Raw genomic sequence first — 18,935 nt, 5'->3', positions numbered from 1 at the left:
ATCTATCTATCTATCTATCTATCTATCATCTATCTATCTCTAAGACATTTATATACACTAGATTTATATTAACCATTCAGACAGTTTTGGAAAACCCAGATGATAACCATTTTTTTAAAAAAAAGGTCATACTTGCTAATAGAATATTTCAGAGGTCTACAACAGTTTCCAGGCCAAGGACCCCCAAACTGATGGCAAGGTGGAGCGGGGACCACCCCTAATTATATATATTGTTTGAAATTATGTTATATAAAACTGTCGCTCGATTACAGTTGGAGTCATGTAACGAAAGTTATTTCACCCTGGAATTATTTAAGTATTTCTGATTTGGATTCCTCTAGATGGGACAGGTGTTGTGAATGAAACGGTGCCCAGCTTGAAAGAACCCCTGTGTGTCCCTGAATGTGTGCATTGATGACTGAAAGACATCTTCTGCCTCCATTTATCTGTTTACTACAGTGTATTAAATTCATGTTAACATGTTTTTAAAGACATTTGAATTAGTAGAAAAACTGCAGGGGGGAATATATAAAAAAAAAGAAGTCTAATCGACCAAAAGTTTCACGACCCCCATGCAGTACCTCTGTGGACCGCCTAGGGGTCACGGACCCCCTGTTGAAGACCTCTGGAATATTTTATTTATTATTATTATTTCGAAGAAGGCAGACCATTGGTTGCATTTTGGAGAAATCCAATATATATCATTGTGGTCCTTCGCAAACCTGGTTAATTCTTGGTTATAATTTTTCAGATACCTGCAGGTCTTTTTTTTTATACAGCCATATGAACACAAGGATCATGTCATCACAGCATGATACTTTGAACCTGAGCTGAATAAGTTTTGTAGAGAAGATGCAGGTGGAAGCTTGTGACAACTATCCATTCATGGCATGTTCTGAAAGGTCACAAAAAAAAATAAGTCTCTACTTTGAAGGCAACTTTAGGGCCAGATTTCCACTGAGTGTTTTTGAATTTTGCTACTGGTTGGACCAGTACTCTTCCCAAACAAGATATGATGCAGAAAGAACATCATGTGGAATTTGAAGCAACATCTCATGATTGTTTTCTTTTTTAATGTGATTTTTTTCCTCTGCAGCTCTGGCACTGTCACCTGCCCAACGAGAAACTTCTCACCGAATACATCCTCAACATCACAGCCGTTCACTCTGGGGGGAGCAGCTCCTACCTAACAAGTTTTTTGCTGGAGGATATCGGTGAGATGAAAACATTTTGCCTAAACTAAAAATAATAATGGTGTGAAGCTATGAAATTTTTTTATTCTGTGGTAAAATAGTTGTTTTACAACTTTTTATCATATTTTATTAACAACGAAATTCCAATACTGATCTCTCCACAGTGCAGCCAGATCCTCCTGTAAATATCACGCTTTCCCCTCTTACTACCAAAACGCTGTTGGTGGAATGGTCTCCTCCACCTACATGGAGAAGCATAGACATCTTTCCTCTGAAGTACCATATACGCTACCGCTGGGAAACCAAGGGAAACCCCGTGTCTGTTAATGTAAGGAAGAAAAAATCTTAATACCACATGCTGAGCAAAAGGGGTGTCACAACAGCAACGTAATTGAAATCCCAGAATCTGCGTGTAACACATGATGTATCGTTTGTGGAAGTTAAAAACTACCTAAAACTAATGAAACATTATGAGTTTCAGACGTTTCCTCATTTTGAAATCCCCGCTAGCTGGTAACCACAGAGTTTTGTCATTCTTATTCTCAACACTTACAGTAGCTAAACCTCTGGTTGAAACTGTTAAACCGGCATTTCGAGAAGCAGAAGTTAGAACTGAGAGGCTACATTTATTTAAAAAATAGCTAACTCTCCTGTTTCCTTTACAGTACAAGTTTATACTTCTTAACTTTGTAATTTTTTGTAAAAAAAAAAAAAAAATGTTTTAAGGATTATTATTTCTCACCAAATGATTTACTTCTTTAAAATGTTTGTATCTTGAAGGTAAAGTGTGCGCTACATGTTTAACTCTTAACAATTTAAACAATTTGACATAATGCATACTTGGAAAAAAGACCTTCCCTCTTTTCTTTTTTGTACAATATCTTCATTTAATATGCATTTAGAAAAAGACATTTAAGAAAACTAGGGTGTCCCAATCATTTCTTCATGACTACTTTTTCAGTAGTTTTGCTAAAAGTATTAGTTAAATGTCTGACATTAAAAGGCGAAAGTTATTGCTTTATTAGCTGTTATTACACTTGTACTTAGTGTACAGCTGATGAGAGGAAACACAAGATGTTATCTGTAGCTCTGCAGGAGGTGAAGAAGTTTGACATTTTTAAAAGCAATTCAATCTTTAGTTAATTTAGACAAATCCAACCTATTGATTTCAGTTTCTTTATTTAGCAGGAAAAAGTGTCATGCAGAGAAGTTCACACAGCGCAGCGCAGATGGACAGAGTGTACATTCAAGGTAACAGTTTCTGTTAATACCAAAACCAGAGGCCCTAATGGTACTACTAGGACAATGCTTGATTTGATGCTGCCATAAGGTCCCACAAAGTTATAGATCTTGTCTGTTAAATACAGGTCATATGTTGCCGTTCATTATGCCGCTCATGAAGACTCAGTTTTCAGTGTTCTCAAAGCGGAAGCCAGATTTATAATACATTTTATTAGTATTTCTAACAGTATATGATATTGTGCTGATAAGGTTCTTGTTGTCCTTAGCTGAGAAAAAGACACAAAGTATCACAGACCCTCCAAAGTGCTTTTATATGAATGAGGAAATATAAATACCATATATTTATCATTTGTTTTATTGCAAACTCATTTGGTCTGTTTGTTAAAAAGGATCTGGTTAAGTTTCACATTTGGGTTTACATTTGTCATGGTAGGCATTTAGATATGAAGCAGTTCAGTGAGTTTTGGGGGATTTTTTTAGCTTATCTTTCATTCTGCTCCCTGTGAATAATACTAAGATGAACATGGGTCCTTTCTAGAGGCCTCATTAATCCGAGGGAAACCCAAAAAATACCAACGATAGGTTCATAGAAATTCTGATCAAGTTGCTTTTTTTTTCATTTACAGTAATTTTCAATAACTTTATGGTGATTAATAACATTTTTACCTATGATATTGTCTCAGCTATAAAGCCGGATTTTACCATGTTTATGTTTTTTTAATATCCCAAGTTAATCTTTCAGCAGTACGGATCTGGTATGACAGACAGCTGGTTTTCTGCAGCTAACTCATGAAATATTCAGTTTTGGATTTTTCAAAGACAAATATTACTACTGTCATTTCTATAATCTCATACAGATGACCAAATAATAATGACTACTTGAAGGGATTGTAAAGCCCTATTTATATTTTCAGTATTGCCAATAAACCCCCAAAACACAGGAACACTCAGAATAAGCATAAGATGGAAAGATTTTAGTTGTATTTGATTCTTCTTCTTTGATTTGTTTTGATGTATTGCTGTGTCTTCTTTCCCAGTGGGGCCTGTCTGAGAACACCAAGGCCAAACTAAAGGGGCTGGTTCCAGGGAGAACCTACCGGTTACAGGTGTGTGCTGAGGAATTCCTGGGCCTGGGGAAGTGCAGCGAATGGAGCTCACCTGAGCTAATCACAATGCCGAAAACACAATAGAGACTTCCACTCACCTTTTTTTTTTTTTTCACGAATGCACTTTGCTGTTGTTAGGTTTAATTAATTTTACATCATGTGCATTATGTTAGCCCGATTAGACAGAGCAGAAGGCCTTCCTTCACATTGTGGATGTCACTGTGTGTACGGAGGTCATCTAATCGGGACAGCCTTCGAGTCTTTAGAGGTACACAGGATATGGGCACATCTTGGAGCCGGTATGATAGAGGAGGGCTATCTGTAACCCTGAGACAGAGAGGTAACCTGCATGGAGTTCAAGTAATGGATGGCGTGTCAGTTTCTGATACGGACAGCTAAGCATCCACATGATGTAACACAGACTCAGAAGGTTTAAGAAGCAGGAGATGACGTTGTTCGGGGCTCAAACTTTGCCGGACGCTTGCGGACGTGATTTTTGAGACCACAGCTGTGCAAGCTCTAAGCATTTTTCTCTGTCCTGTAACGACCTGATCTGGAATAAACTCTGTTACTTTTTTCCTCCTGTTTTTATAGTCCTTTTTTATATGGTTTTATCCAGTTTGAGTTAAGAGTAGTAAATAACTTGCTCCCAGGAAAAGAACCAGTGAGAAGGCCCCCGGGGCGCTACAGCCTTTACTTCCAAGGGGACAAATCCTCCTCACTTTAACACTGTAAACTGAAATGGAAGAAAATGTGATTTTGGTTTCTTTGTTTTTTTAAACTGCAGAGACAATGCAAGCGAGAGTTGTTGATGTTAAGTTTTATTTATGATAAATTTTACCAATTAAATCTGTACAGAGCAGAAGTCCTATTTATTTAAGTTGTTCATCAAATAAATAAAAACAAATCCATGAGGTATTTTCAATGTGTGGCTGGTCAATCCTTCACATTCACCACGAGTGGGGTGACAAACTCAGAGTGCCTGATGCCCATAGTGAAAGACGGGGACTTGTGGAGGTGCCTGTAGGTCTTCTCTGGGCTGTAGGTACCCGGACCTGGAGCAACAGAGGAGGACATCTGCCTCTTAGTCCGGCTCTGCATAGAGAAGCAAGGCTGCCGCTGCCTGTAGATGTCCGGGTCGATGCTTCTGTACTGTCCTGGTCCCGGTGTTTTGGAGAGATCCTCAGAGGGACCGCCGATGATCCTACGACCTGAGAAGCTGTAGCTGGCGCTGGCGGGCTTGTGAGGGTTCTGGGGACCCAGCAGGTCAGGAAGAGTGTAGCTAACAGATTGGAGACGAGGGTTCTTTAGGTTTACAGAAAAACTGTCAATGTTTTTAGATAATAAGTTTGATGAGGAAATCATTGTTACTATTCCTGATTTTTCTCAAAGCTTTGAAATCATTCAAGTGCTTTCCATTATTTGGCAATCAAAGGTATGCTAGTCAAGTTTTAAAAGCAGGAAACTACAATTACAACGACAATACACTGTTGTAGGCTTTGGTCCAAGATAAAAGTCTCCAACGGTTTGGTGACCTAACCTAAGTGATTAATGCAAACAGATAAAATACACAGTTTAGGTAGGATAAGAAAAAAAAAAGACCTTTTCCAAACAATGTTTTAATATAGTCATCAATGGTGTACTTGTCGGGACAAAACCATGTTTGAAATTAGCATAATTTGTGACAGCTGGATGATATCAGTGGAATAAACTGAAAGCAACTTGTGACTATTTCCAAACTAAAAAAGAAAAGAAATCTGAAAGCAATCAAGCTAAGGGAAAACAGAGGAGGGAGCTTTCTCTGTGGTTGTTTGCACGCACATTACCTAATAGCTGGATTATTCGCCTGCATGTCATCCTCTATATCTGCCCTCCAGCTGCTCTCACCTGTTTGGTGCCGGTACAGGGTCCACGGTTCGGTATCTGGTCCGTTCTCCAATTGTGTAGGAAGGAGGTCTCCGGTGACCGTTCACTGGGGGAGCCCTCTCTGGGCTGTAGGCCCCTGGTCCCGGTGTCTGGAAAAGCTCATCTATGAGCAGAACCAAGGAAGGAGTCCTGCATTAAAGTTTTTACAAAAATGGTCACACTTATAGACCAAAACAAAATAATGAATATTCTTGATGGGGGGAAAACATGTTGTTATATATCCCTGAAAGCGTACCATGCAGTAGTTTTCCTCTCAGATTACTATTAATATTTTCTAGAACCACCTTCTGTTTGCTGCTTTTGTTGAGTGTATCCATACCTGCAGTACGGATATACAGACTGTGTTAAGCTCTGCCATTTTAGGATGTTTGGTTCTGTTTAGTTTTCACTTTGGGTTTTCAGTTAGGCTGGGAATTACGTGATTTTGTTTTTATTCTTCCTGTTTGGTGTTTTTGTTAGGTACTGTATGTCCTATTCAGCAGTTGTTAGCCTTTTCTCTAGTTGTAGCTGTGTCATTCATTGTTTACATTTATGTTGAGGTTATATTTCCCAGTTACTCTCCATTGCCCCCTAGTGTCACTCTCCTTCCCATTGGTTTTCTTCTAGTTCTTTCTCTGTTTTTTTGTCAGTCTCCTCCTATATATATTTCTTGGATATTTAATTTTGGGACTTAAACAAAAAAAATTGCAACAAATCATCAGTGCATCAGCCTCTGCATTTTGGGTCCAGCTACGAACTATCACCATTCAGTGACAGACTGAACATTTTCTACAGTCTTTAGAAAACAGCTCACCCTCATAGAGACTGGCTGTCAGTGAAAACTGATATCTGCCTCATTCTCACACATTAATCTGCTTGGGTCTAAACCATCACTTCATATCTGTGGCTATAGCAAGCCTTTTGTGCCCTGTAAGAGGTTCTCTTCCAGGAATGCCCATTGCTTCGCTCTATCCATCTTCCCATCTCCACAGCATTATGCCACCACCTCCATGTTTCACTTTTGATTTGTAGGGTTTTTTTTATTTAAACTACAAGCTTTGCATGTCTGTGTTGCTCTCATCTTACCAGAGTATCCTATTTCTTGTATCCCTGACATGTCTGACATGCAACCTTAAATGCAACTTCTTTGTGTCTTTTTTCAAAACAGCTGTTTTCTTACCACTCTTTCACAGATGCCACATTTGTTGTGTAGAATGCTGATCTTATCTTATAAACTGTGGATCTGTGCAGCTAATCCAATAACATTCCCTTTACTGATGTGGTTTTACCCACTTCCTGTGACTATTTTCATCAGCAAATAATTATCATGCTTCTACATCCAAGCAACTTTGAATGTTTTTGCTGTTGTTTTGTGCTTACCTTTCTTCCTGATTCGTCTGCCTCTCCCTGAAATAGAGTAGGATGGTGTCTCTGTGCGACCAAACCGGGTAATATTGCCCCCAATATAGTACCTCGGTCCAGGGCTGGAGTCTATAGAGATCACTAACAAATAGACAGCACTTAATTGACCACTCAGTCTTATGTGTCTTGTATGTTTTAACCACTAGAATACATGTATTTAAATCTCTGAAACCAACAATAAAAGATGTTTAATGTAATTGTAAGTAAAAAAAATCCCTAAATTATTCTCATCATTTTCCAGCACTCACTCCCTGCGTACTTAGACTTTAATTTTCTGAGAGATAAGCAGTATGATTTTGGATGCAAACTTACTGGCAGAGCTCATGCGGCCATGAAAAGAGTATGCTGGGCTGTTTGGTTTGGTGAAATCATGGTTAATGTATCCAACAGTTGGGGGCAGTGCATAGCGTCCAGGGCCGGGGCCTGACAGGGAGTGGGAGTAAAGGTGAATGAGGATGAGGAGGTGGAGAGTGATGAAAATGATGCAACAAATCCGGCTCCAAAGCGGTGCGTCTGCACACACCCAGCACTCTCTGGCTCCGGCTGTATTGTTTCTGATTATTCCCATATGGAGCCCATTTTTTCTACGGTTATGCATTTTAACATTCTTCCTCTGTTGCTTTGGGAATGAATTCCAAACAAAGTCAGGATCTCAAATAAGAGAAGGAGCAGTGACATTGTGATGCTGTGAGAGATTTCATGGCAGAACTCAATTCAGCGTTAATACAACCCATGTGGATGTTAACAAACACACACACAGACACACATAAAGGTATAGCTTACAGACACACGCGGAGGCATATAGATTTCTCTAACAGACCTCTTTCCTTAGCAGAGATGATTGGTCGCTTCCTCACCACCTCCTCCATAATCCTCCAGCCTCTTTCTTGTGTGTTGCTCTTTCTCCTTCCCTCTGCAGCTCTTTCAGACATATCCTTTTCTTTTGCTCTCTTTCGAGGAGAGTCGCACCCTCTAATGCTGCATTATTCATGACCTGCAAAGCAGGAAATCCTATCTTGACCGTAGGCTTGTAAGCGTGCCCAACCTGCTCTCCACATCTTCTTTCTCCAAGGCTCTTATTATGAATGCATCTTTCAAGCCAAATGGTTGTCACCATCAGGATACAAAAATGTGAAATCCAACAGAAACCCTTAAGCTTTTCTGAATTTTGACACATTACACCCGTATTACATCTAGATTGAATCTATTTTTAATATATTTTTTGGTTTATATGATGGAGACAGAAAATGTATACTTAGTTTTCATTATTCCACCATTAAAACGCTGAAAGTGAGCCATGCATTTGTATTGTATATAAAAGTGTTATTTAAAAACTTGACTGAATATAGTTGCAACCTCTTACACAATCAGATCAAGCCAAGTCATGCTGGATTGATAATATTGGTCAACACCAATTTTCCAGGGATTATTTCAATCTGAAAAACTCACACAAAGGGAAAAGACAATCAGGAGAAATTTAGTGGTACAATTACTTTGTCTTTGGTGCTGAAACCTCGGCAGGAAACATAGTGCTTAAATTTGATAGATATGCATGAACATGAGCAAAGAATAGGGATGTTTCCCCCCAAGGCCTGAAACTGGTGGTGGAGTGAAGATAGATGGAGTTGGTCAGTCTGTAGACTGCTGGTTAGCGAGAAGGTATGCTGAGCTTTATGGGGAGATCCAGTGGACTGCGTGAGCTGATACTAGAGCTTCACTCAGGGACCTGGAAGATGGAAGTCCAGTTTGGATAACAGAGGTTGAGAGAACCTGTCCATGATGAGCAAGCATGAAGCGACAGTGGAGAGGAAAAACTCCTCGTTGGAAAAAAACCTCTGGCAGAACCAGGCCTCAACATGGCGGCCTTCTGCCAGACCGGTTAAGATGAGACAGGGAACGCAGTCAGAGTCCGGGAGGAATGACACTCTGATGAAGCTTAAGCTACGATGGTGGAGGAGGGGCTGGAGGTGGGTTGAAATGGTGTCATCTGAATGAAGTCACACAGCGCATCCGCCGCCTGCGCACAGGAGCAGACAGGTGCGTATCGGAGGCCTTTTAAGATTAACTTTTGATGCCGATTGGCTTTCATAGAGGTGTGGTTCAAAGCTGAATGGCTGTGTCGCAGGTAGATGTATGAAAGCAATGAGTTTCTTCAGTTGAACTTCCGCTTAGATTCCATTTAATGAAAAGATGTTTTAATGCATCCTAACTGTTGTTGCATGTTTAGTGTTTTTCCTCTGCAGTCTCTAACAGGTTTTATTCCAGGTTTGCCGATCTTTAAGTTAACTGTGACATACTTCACTGTTTCTGCCAACTGATCCCCACAGAATGATACCGCCACCTTTATGCTTAACCCTATCCATAAGTGTATTTAGGGTGATTTTTAACTTTCTACTGAAATTAAAATCAGTAACAGGTAAAGTATAGAGAGTCTCATGGGATTTTAGTTACAGAGTATTAAAGGGTGAATACAAGCTTCCAGTTACAGTTTTTTAAATGTTGTTAAAAAAATGTATATTTATGTATATTTGTAATCTGTATATTCTGAGTCTGTTTATCTCATGCAATCCCATTAAAATACATTGAAATGCTGGTAATATTTTTTGAGAGATGCAAAGAATGTTTTACATCCTAACATTTGATCCAGAAAAACAACCCCAGCAGCTCTTGCAGATGGGAAAGAGATCAGTTGATTCGAACTGAAAAAGTGTCAGCAACAAATATGTATTTGCAAATGAAGATCTGTACAGTATGTCAGGTAGGTATTTCTACTATAACTTGTAAATGACTTCGCTGAATGCTGCATACAGGTGAACAATATTTGTTGGCAACCTTTGAGTTAGATAAGTCAGATGTAAAAATCAGAAAACTGAATGGAGACCTTCTAACTCTAACTAATTAACCCTGGTACAGAGACATGATTTCTTTGTTTAGGAAGTGGCACAAAGAGATTGGAAAAGGTTGAACTACTGTAGTTCCTCCAGGTGAGGAGCCGATCTGGCCCTCAACTGAAAGATTCAAGGATCCTTTTGTCTTGGATGTTAGTTTAATTAGACGATCAACAGAGTGGAGCCTCGTACTACCATTTAGAGGTTTTCACTGCCACATCTACATTTGGACTGTGACCTGTAAATATCCAGGTGCTGCTTAAATGATCTCTTCATCCTATCACCATTCAAGATAGATGAAGAGATCTGTTATCCAGGAGGGATGAAATAGAGCTGCAGCCCTTTTATTGAGCGGGTGAGTTGGATTAAGCTCCTGGTCAGGAGATCTACTTGACATCTCCTTTATGAGGAACTACAGAAAACATCTGTTGTAGAAACACTACAAGAAGGAGCAAGAGAGTCTTGCAGGTAGAAGATGGCATTTTACTGGGGCTGCTTCTGAATTCATCAAACTGTGGCCTTTCAGGGGTTCAACAGTTTATCACGAGCAGAAAAGAAACTCTGGACTGCTGTGCCAACTTCCACACACCCAGACTTCATTATGTGATAAAAATGCGTTTGGATGATGCATTTATGTCAAACCTGCAAGCTCATCCAGGAGGAGCATGTCTCAATGCAATCAACTGGTTTTTCCTGATAGAAAACTTTAATTAACCTGATTGTAATGTCTCCTTCACGTACTTCAAGGTGACATGTGATGTCAATTTGAGTCATATAAAGAAATTGAATTACACTGAAACTAACTGATACCAGCCAAATCTGGACATTAGTCTTTTGAAAAATTACACCTTTTCCTACCTCCTTTGTCACTGTCCGCATGTAACAATGAGCCATATTGTTACTTGTATATTGGCCAAAGTAGCAGCTAAACACATGATCTGGTTTTCTACATTGGGTTATTTTTGTTGTTTTGGGTGAAGTGGATTAGTTTGGGTTGTGGTTCTTTGGTTGGCCACATCTTGTTTTTATTTTTGTAAAAAGGTAAATTGATTTCACTTTACAATATATATTTCTTTGTTTATTTATAAAAGGGACATTCATGGCTTAAAGATTTAAAATACTTTGAAATACTCACCTCTGCTGTTTCACTCTGCAAGCAGGTGTATACAGGACTCTACCATTAGATAATTGAAGAGGGGGGAGGTTGATCTGATGTATGGTATTTTCTTTATTGAGTTTGATTATTTGTTTGGATTGAATTAATATATTTGTTTCTGTATTTATTGGTAAAAGTATTTCTTAAGTAGTTGTTTGTTTAAACCAAAATTTCCTTTTCTTCTTATTGTGAAGCTGAACAGCCTTTTAAAAATGGTTTCTTCCAATTTAGTTCCTCTTCTATTTAAGAAACATGTCTGCCATTGTTTGGGGTTGGTGTGGTTTGGTTGGTGTCCTGCACAAGAAGAAATTAAAGTTTTGTCTGCTGAAAACTCTACAAAGCATGTTCTTCTTTCAACCAGTTTGGGTCCCACCTCCAAGACTGCTTGGCCTCCTGACAAGCATGTGACACCGCACTATTTAGACAGCGTTTATCATGGCGACCACTGAAGCTCTTCGAATTAACAGTTTGTACTTATTTGATTAATTGGGAAGCAGCCTGATGCATTTAAGAAGCATGGAGGTCCATCTGTGGATGAACATGTTCAGGAGGTTGGACCTCCATGCTACTTGAATACATTAACCCCTACCGACTATAGATTGCTCGGGTACGAGCCAAAAAAATTGACAAAGACTCCTGGATAGGTGTTGAAACGAGTGAAACTCTGGCTGTGGACACACCACAGAGGCACTTGTAAGGATTGTGAAATTTTTAGTCTGGTACGTGACAAAAAGTGTCCCCATGTTTTAATAAAAACATCCTAACTGTCATGCAGCCGGGATGTCAGGTAGTTGAGATGCACATGGCTCAGGACAACCTTCTGCCATTGCATTTTGGAGGGGATTTTATTTCATTATCCACTTAAAGAGGAAACATTTTCTTGCATAGAAAGTTAACACCCTGTAAAGTTTTTTTTTTTAAATGTTTATCAGCAGTTGTTGGATCAGTTATTCCAGGTAGTAAAATTAAGGGATTGTTTTCTAAGAAAAGTAAGAGGAAAGGGTTTTTGGTATATGGATATGTATGGATATATGTGTACGTATATGTAGATAGAGATATGTGTATACTGTCTATAGTTATGTGGGTGTGTATGCATATGCATGTATGTGTGCATGTGTTTGAGATATGGGTGTATGTGTAAGTATGTATGTGTGTATATATATGTATAGGTATCTATGAGTATGTGTATGTATATATATATGTGTGTGTGTGTATATATATATAGATATGTATGTATGCTTAAACATAGGTAGATGTTAATATAGAACAGGGGTAGGATTTAATAAGTTTTATTACTTCTTCCTACTCCTTTTCGAACATGATGGTTTGTACATGTTTTTTCTTTTTCTTCTTTTTTGTTTTGTTTTGTTATGACTTTATTAATTTACTTGTATTTGCTTTTTATTACGTGTTCGAAATAAATGATCAATCAATCTAATTTAACAAACAGGATTTTTTTCATTTGCCCCATTGATGATCCACAAAAAATGCTTAACTTTAATGCAAACCTGTGACTTTAAATGTTGATTAAATGATAAATCTTGAATTTAAACCTGTCTTTTTATCAAATAGAATGATTATATTAGAAAAAATATTGTCTAAAACAGCCTCATACTGTTATGTTGATAATATTTAATGAAACTTAGAGAAGTTTCTTCCTGGTCTAAAGAAACGGTTAAATAAAAAAATTCATTTAAAAAAAAAATTCTGTTACTATTGGATCTTGCAGTGACGTGTCTCTTGTGTTACCGCGATGCACATGTGATTGGTTGATCAACCCCTTGTGAATTCTCCGCTCCTGACAGAAAGCAGTGCCAAGAAGAGAACCTTGTTTTAGCTCAATTAAAGACAGAACAAATATTTTTGCTTGCAGAGTGTGCTACTTAGATATTGTTTATTTTTGTGCAAATTTGGGCACATTATGTTTCCAATTTTCCTCCACCCACCTTGTACATGTGTGCTGCATGACTTAGCAAATGCCTTTAAATGGATTACACGGTTCAGATTCCAAAGTGGGCCCTTTGCCCAGTGCCACAAGAAATCAGTACTGCTTGGATGTTTTAGCCTGAACTTAAACATAGAAGGGCTGCCCCTGAGAGACAGACAAACTTCTGATAACTCCTTAAGTTAGATTTTGAATCAGTTTAATAATATTATGACCATTTAAACCCTTATAATAGACACTTCTTTTAATCTCAAGTTGTATAGTTATAACTGTGTTGGGTTTATTTGTGTTTCTTTGAAATCATTTAGTTTTTTTTATTTTTTCTTAATATGATTTTCTACAAAAATCATAAATATGAGGACTATACAAAAACTGTTTTTTTTCTTTATTCAGAAGGAAGATAGCGTAACTGATCTTTCAGATGGATTTTATGGCGATGAGGTAGGTTGAATTTGGATAAATCTTTAAATTTGTGTCATTAATTCTGTATTTTTGCTTAGAATAAACTTGTTTTAAAGAATAGGGCCCAAGAATTGTTCCAAGGAGTGTGAGGATAATATTTAAAGAATAATAAGTATAAAGGAGGAGCACCTACCATTTGCAACCAAGATTAGCTGTTGGCAAAGACAGAGGTAAGTAATGTGCTGAGAGCGAGGCCAGAAGTAAAACAAACCTTCTTCCAGTTTAAAGTTTCGACCAGCAGTGAATGAGTGGTCACAGACGCAGTAACAAGACTCTGATGTGACAGCAGAGGGAGATGAACTCGCTGCATGCAGGAAACACAGGCAGCGTCTCAGGTTTCTGACAATGAAACGACACTGAGAGATGTTCAAAAGACCCGACTCAGGGTCAAAAGGTTGGGATGAGAGGCAGATTTGATTCATTAGGTAGATGCCTGCTTAGTACTTCCCTCTCCATTGTCTGTGGTAATTAGAAGTATTATGATTTATTTTTTAAACTGGTAACCATGTCATAGTCAAACACAGAAATAATCAAACATAAAATAAAGGCAAAACCAAAGTCATCATTTAACTGAAGTCTAAAAGGGATTCCTTATAACAAACGAAGAAAATCACATCAAGTGCAAAGCTTAACATATATGCCTCTTAAAGCAGAAAACGTGATGCAGATATAGTTTTAAAGTCCAACTGCACATTTTATCAGAGGGCAAACTGCAGGTACTAATTATTTTCAGCAGGGGGCAGAGCTGCATCATTTAGTAAGAACCTCTAAAGTAGGGGACATTGCTGCACATTGCAATGTATTTATACAGTAAATTAGAACTTTTTTTTTTTTTTTTTTTATGAAATGACAACTTTCCTAAAAGCTTTTCACACAATATCTCTCAATGTAAGAAAAGAGTTGTGTTTTTTTGGGCTGTTGTGCAAATTCATAAAAATTAGAAAACTAATGTCATTTATATAAGAATTCCCAGCTTCTGGTTTGTATGTTTTAACCGTTTACAGTCGCTTGAATCTGTTATCTCAAACTCAGAACAGCTATTTAGGGAGCGTTTCCTATTTTCTTTACACAACATTTGAAGCTCCATCATGTTGGCTAGGACAGACCATATTCTGATCTCTATAGGCCTCAAATCAGGTCTGGACTCTGGCTCTGAAAACAGGTTTTCAAAAAAAACAGGTTTGGGTTCATCCAGAAAGTCTGTAAATTGCTGCATTAAAAATTCTCTTAATCCATATTCCTGCTGCTAAAAACCTCTCCAAAGCATGATGCTGCCTCACCGTACTTCACAGTAGGGATTGCATTGGTCTAGTGGTGTCTTGTTTTCCAAAACCTGGCATTCACAGCCAAGAGTTCGATCTTTGTCAGATTATTTTGTTTTTTTCTCTTTGGTGAACCCCGGACAGGCCGCCATCTGCCTTTTATTAAGAAGCAGTTTTCATATAACCACTCTTTACCATAAAGAAAGGGTTGGTAGATTACTAAGGAGATATTTATCGGTCTGTAAGGTTCTACTCTCTGCACAGAGAAACGTTGAGGCCCTGACAGAGAAAACATGGTTACCTGATTAATCCCCTTACTCTAGGAAGAGTCCTGGTTATTCCAAATTTCTCCCATTTATGAGAGATGCATTTCACTGTGCTCACTGGGACATTCAAAGCAGCAGTAATGTGTCTGAATACTTCCCCAGGTTTATGGCTGAAGACAAGTTCTTTGACGTTAGAATTGGTGATTGAACCCTGAAATTACCTTTTCACCCTGGGACATTAAATAACAAGGTGTGTAGCTGTACAGATTTACGTAAAAGTGATTTATTAATTTTATACTTTAATTACATTTGCAACAACATAAAAAAATCTTATTTTTTCACACTAATAATGAAGTTATGTGAGATGAACTTTGAGAACAGATTAATTGAATATCACAGTTAATAAGACTTTCGCGTAACTAAATTTGGGGAAAAGTTAAGCACTAGGGATGGCCGATATGGCATAAAAATTTAGTCCCCTTTTTTTGCAAACAAGTCTGATTTTTCCATAATAAAAAAAAAAGATAAATAATATCTGTTTCTTTAAAAACTAGCTTTGTTTTCAATCATCCCTTCTGGAAGGTGCCCTTAATTTGAAGAGATAAATAAATTCAGCTGATGGTATCACAGAGAGAGCTAGTTTATCAGTTATGAGACATCTAAAAACAAAAAGTGATGAACAGAGGTCACCCTGAGATATGGAAGCCCAAGAAGAGAATAAGTTAAAAAAAAAAAAAAAATCCAGATTTTTTAAAATCAAATCTTCATAAAAAAAAAAATGTAATAATCTATACAATCAATGAATCGTCCAGCCCTATGAATACTTTGCATTTGAACAGATGAACATGGCATCAAGCATCTCTAAACTGTAAGTAAAGTTCAGGTCCACAACTGTCTTGCTGATAATTAAAGGTATAGTGGAGGAAGATTTTTCCTGGTGGATCATCAAAATAAGTGGTCCTCCTAATTGTCAATCATTCTGGTCATACGTTAACGTAAAGCCGTCCTACGTGGGCGTCCCCATTTTCACATACCGGTGTTGAGTCTGACATAGTGGAAAAATTGCAAATTTTCTTTTGCAAAGTAAGCTTGTATGAGCGATGCAAACAGCAACTTTTAAACAGAGCATTAACAAGGTAAAATGGGCTGATGCACGCTCTCGCACGGCCTCTCCGGAGCGACTATGGGGTTGTGCATGTGCATTTGCGGGTCTTTTCAAAATTTGCAAAAATCCTCCACTCACCTTTAGGCAAAATTTTTATTCATTCATTTTCCAAGGTGTCTTATAAGAAGCTGTATATTGCATAGGCCGTTTCAAAACCCCTCATTAAGCTTTTCTCAAATAGTTTATTTCGAAGGAAGTAATACAGAATAAACTATAAATTCGTATCTCACATAATACTCCAATAGTTTTCGAAAGGAAATGGTTTAGTAACCCTTACTGACCTAAAACAGGACAGTGAGGAATAACGCTATTCTTTTTGTAATATGATGCATATAAATATATTCTAATGTCAACCCATTTAAATGGGGATAAGCATGAGGAAATTTAAAAAAGAGATAATCTTAAAGGTTGAGCTGACACATAAATGTGAACACACAAAAAGGAATCAAACCTCAGGTTTTCTGGCAACATTTTTATAGAACACAGTTAAAAATTGATAACAACTTCAGTCATTGTACAGTCTTTACTGACTAAATTTAACTTAAGAATTATAAAACATAGCTTTATACTTTAAATATGCTGGTACAGTTTAGTACAAAAATAAAGGCTTTCCATAGCCAACACAGACACCATCAGTCACATCCTGGGTGAACCAGTTTGGCACACTATCCACCTATATAGCAAAGCACTCGTTAAAATACTGAATCATAATCTGTTCATATTTCTTTTTACATTAGGATCTCAGAGGAGGGAGGGTTTGGGGAATTCATGGATACTCAGCAGCCACTAGATGGCGCCTTGTATTGACAAGAATCTCCTAAAGCCACTGGTGTCACTAGCTGCTTTAGCCAACATTTCAGGTAAATTCAGATTGGATTTGATCTCCTCCGTGCACAATCAGGTCAAATGCATGTGAAATGTCTTTACTGCAGTCCAACATCTTCATGCTACAATGTGGTTTGCATCCACGTTCTTTCTGTCTCGCAATATCCATGATGAGTAAAGCAGCTCCGTCATATAAACGTGCTCATATCGAGTGGAAAGGAAGCAGAAAGGAAGTATATCCCCACTATTTTTTTTCCTTTGGACTTCTTCCGGAGCAAAGTGTCTTTTACATTTCTATTAGAGGAATGCAGTCGTTTTTCTTTCTTCTCATTCACACGTATGGATAAAAAAGAAGAAAAAGAAACTAAACTGCATTCATTCAGTTCTTTTCCCCTTGCAGAGCCAGCATGTGCTACGACTTATCCCCTTGGAGAACCTAAATGAAAGACACAAATCTGTTACGAATCAGCTTTTGCAAAAATCATTTCCAGTTTGTTTGTGTTTGTGTACACAGGGCATGAGTGCACGCCTGTTTGCGGTTACATGGAAGACGTGCGTATTTGCGTATGCTTTCTTCTCGGCATTAGCGATGCTTACCTACCTGGTTGCGAGTTTTTGGCGACTTCTGCATATCCACCCTCCACTGGTCGTACAACTTCATGGACATACTGCTGCAGCCATAGGCGTGCTTCTTCACCCAGCCGAGAAACTGCTTCAGCTCTCGCCGCAGGGTGGAGTTGGAGTCTCCGCTGGACTTCGAGTCACAGGACATCAGTCGTTCTGAGGGGGGGTGAGGAAAGGAGACGATGAAAGGAGCTGATTATTAGGGTCAAACATTTTGAAACCATCAGGGACCAGAGTATTCTCCATCTATTCATACTTCTATGCTTTAGATTTTAGTTTGAATGCTGGGAGTTTTATAACAGATGCATCAAATATCAGCCCACCATGCTAGGATTACCACTGGATATTTTGCTTTTGCTAATGGTAGATTAGGGCGACAAATAGAAGATTTGATTCCAGCTTCAAACTCAGTGATAGACAAAAACAGAGTAGTAATGCTGTTTTTGTAAATGTAAAAGAATGCCTGAAACAATCCTGCAGTACATTTAATTTCTACTTTTGTTTTAATTTCATTTTCTTAACCATTAAATCTATTTATATTGTTTACAAATCATTTTCATCATATATATATATATATATATATATATATATATTTAGTTTTTCTTTTTGCTTCTCTTTTTTCTTTTCCTCTTTTCTCCTGTTCAGCATGTTGAAGTGCCTTGCCACTAAAATGTGCCGAATAAATAAACTTACCTTGCCTTTTATTTGCATTATCACCAAACAAAAGGCATCCTCCACATCTCTGTATGCCATGATGATACTATTGTGAAACATGGTATTTAAGACCTGTAGCTCAAGTTTAGACAATAGATGTCCCTCGTTTAAGGACAAGTGGTTCAATACACCCTTTTATAGATAAATCAAACATACATGATTTGGTAGGAATAAATAAGCCTGACCTGCCCATTGCATTACTGCAATAAAGCAACGCTATTAAAATAAATTAATAGCAATAATCCATGACCAGGTTACCAACATGATAAACTGTTCCCAGAGTTTCGACCAGCAAGCTAATTCCTATGCAAACAACTTTACTACTATAAGAAAGTTATCCTGTTGTATTTTGAATAATGATCTCTCTCTCCTGTTATCCTCACAGCTTTGTCTCAGCAGGTGATGAGCACACCCAATTCCCTTTCATATAATCACTAGGGGTGTAAATAATAATCGCTTTGTGTCGATGCATCGATCCAACTGCCGACGATCCGATACATCGATACGTCCACAAGATAATCGATTTATGTTTTTTTTTTCCTCCTGTCTATTTTTATCCATTTGCTCCTGGGCGTAATTCTCCCTCCCGTGCTGCAGTGGCGCTAAACCTATTTTGCCCTCCTACCTCGCTTCCCGTTTATAGTCTTACAGCAGTTTGTTGCAGTAAGCTTGACACTAGGGATGCACGATATTGGGATTTTGGCCGATATCCGATATACCGATATTTTAAAACTCATGTAGCCGATAACCGATATCGATA

General features: G+C 38.1%; 3 protein-coding genes across 5 annotated transcripts in view; 1 reads left to right on the top strand and 2 right to left on the bottom strand.

Moving 5' to 3' along the window:
• The window catches only part of ebi3 (Epstein-Barr virus induced 3), a 6,003-nt gene extending 1,903 nt beyond the window's left edge, over positions 1-4,100 (top strand). The window contains exons 4-7 of the mRNA XM_015387826.1: positions 1,097-1,214; positions 1,358-1,521; positions 2,379-2,444; positions 3,473-4,100. Of these exons, the coding sequence (XP_015243312.1) occupies positions 1,097-1,214; positions 1,358-1,521; positions 2,379-2,444; positions 3,473-3,625 (501 nt within the window). The 3' untranslated portion in view covers positions 3,626-4,100. The remainder of the gene's footprint in view (positions 1-1,096; positions 1,215-1,357; positions 1,522-2,378; positions 2,445-3,472) is intronic.
• A 43-nt stretch (positions 4,101-4,143) lies between these two features.
• LOC107093034 (outer dense fiber protein 3-like protein 2) lies at positions 4,144-7,892 on the bottom strand. Of its 2 annotated transcripts, XM_015387835.1 has the most exons (5): positions 7,689-7,892; positions 7,181-7,291; positions 6,827-6,949; positions 5,429-5,570; positions 4,144-4,823 (listed from the first exon to the last, which is right to left on the bottom strand). In XM_015387835.1, the coding sequence occupies exons 1-5, from the start codon at positions 7,798-7,800 to the stop codon at positions 4,478-4,480; spliced, it is 834 nt and encodes a 277-aa protein (XP_015243321.1). In that variant the 5' UTR covers positions 7,801-7,892; the 3' UTR covers positions 4,144-4,477. The 2 variants fall into 2 exon arrangements, with proteins under 2 accessions (XP_015243321.1, XP_015243322.1); XM_015387836.1 differs by lacking the exon at positions 7,181-7,291.
• An 8,558-nt stretch (positions 7,893-16,450) lies between these two features.
• The window catches only part of crlf1 (cytokine receptor-like factor 1), a 30,830-nt gene continuing 28,345 nt past the window's right edge, over positions 16,451-18,935 (bottom strand). Inside the window, exons 8-9 of one of the 2 annotated variants that reach the window (XM_015387846.1) lie at positions 17,435-17,617; positions 16,451-17,273 (exon numbers count right to left, since the gene is read on the bottom strand). In XM_015387846.1, the coding sequence (XP_015243332.1) occupies positions 17,257-17,273; positions 17,435-17,617 (200 nt within the window). In that variant the 3' untranslated portion in view covers positions 16,451-17,256. The remainder of the gene's footprint in view (positions 17,274-17,434; positions 17,618-18,935) is intronic. The other variant, XM_015387845.1, reaches the window with a different exon arrangement.

Source organism: Cyprinodon variegatus, unplaced genomic scaffold (assembly GCF_000732505.1).
Source record: "Cyprinodon variegatus isolate N-32 unplaced genomic scaffold, C_variegatus-1.0 Scaffold404, whole genome shotgun sequence".
Taxonomy (NCBI): domain Eukaryota; kingdom Metazoa; phylum Chordata; class Actinopteri; order Cyprinodontiformes; family Cyprinodontidae; genus Cyprinodon; species Cyprinodon variegatus.
This window is presented reverse-complemented; position numbering and strand designations above follow the sequence as displayed.

Excerpts from the sequence above, each read along its gene's own strand:
- LOC107093034 (XM_015387835.1), bottom strand. The coding sequence starts at position 7,800 with ATGTCTGAAAGAGCTGCAGAGGGAAGGAGAAAGAGCAACACACAAGAA. Across the intron at positions 7,292-7,688 it reads CATCTCTGCTAAGGAAAGAG|GCCCCGGCCCTGGACGCTAT; the intron begins GTCTGTTAGAGA and ends ACTCCCTGTCAG. Across the intron at positions 6,950-7,180 it reads TGGCCGCATGAGCTCTGCCA|TGATCTCTATAGACTCCAGC; the intron begins GTAAGTTTGCAT and ends TCTATTTGTTAG.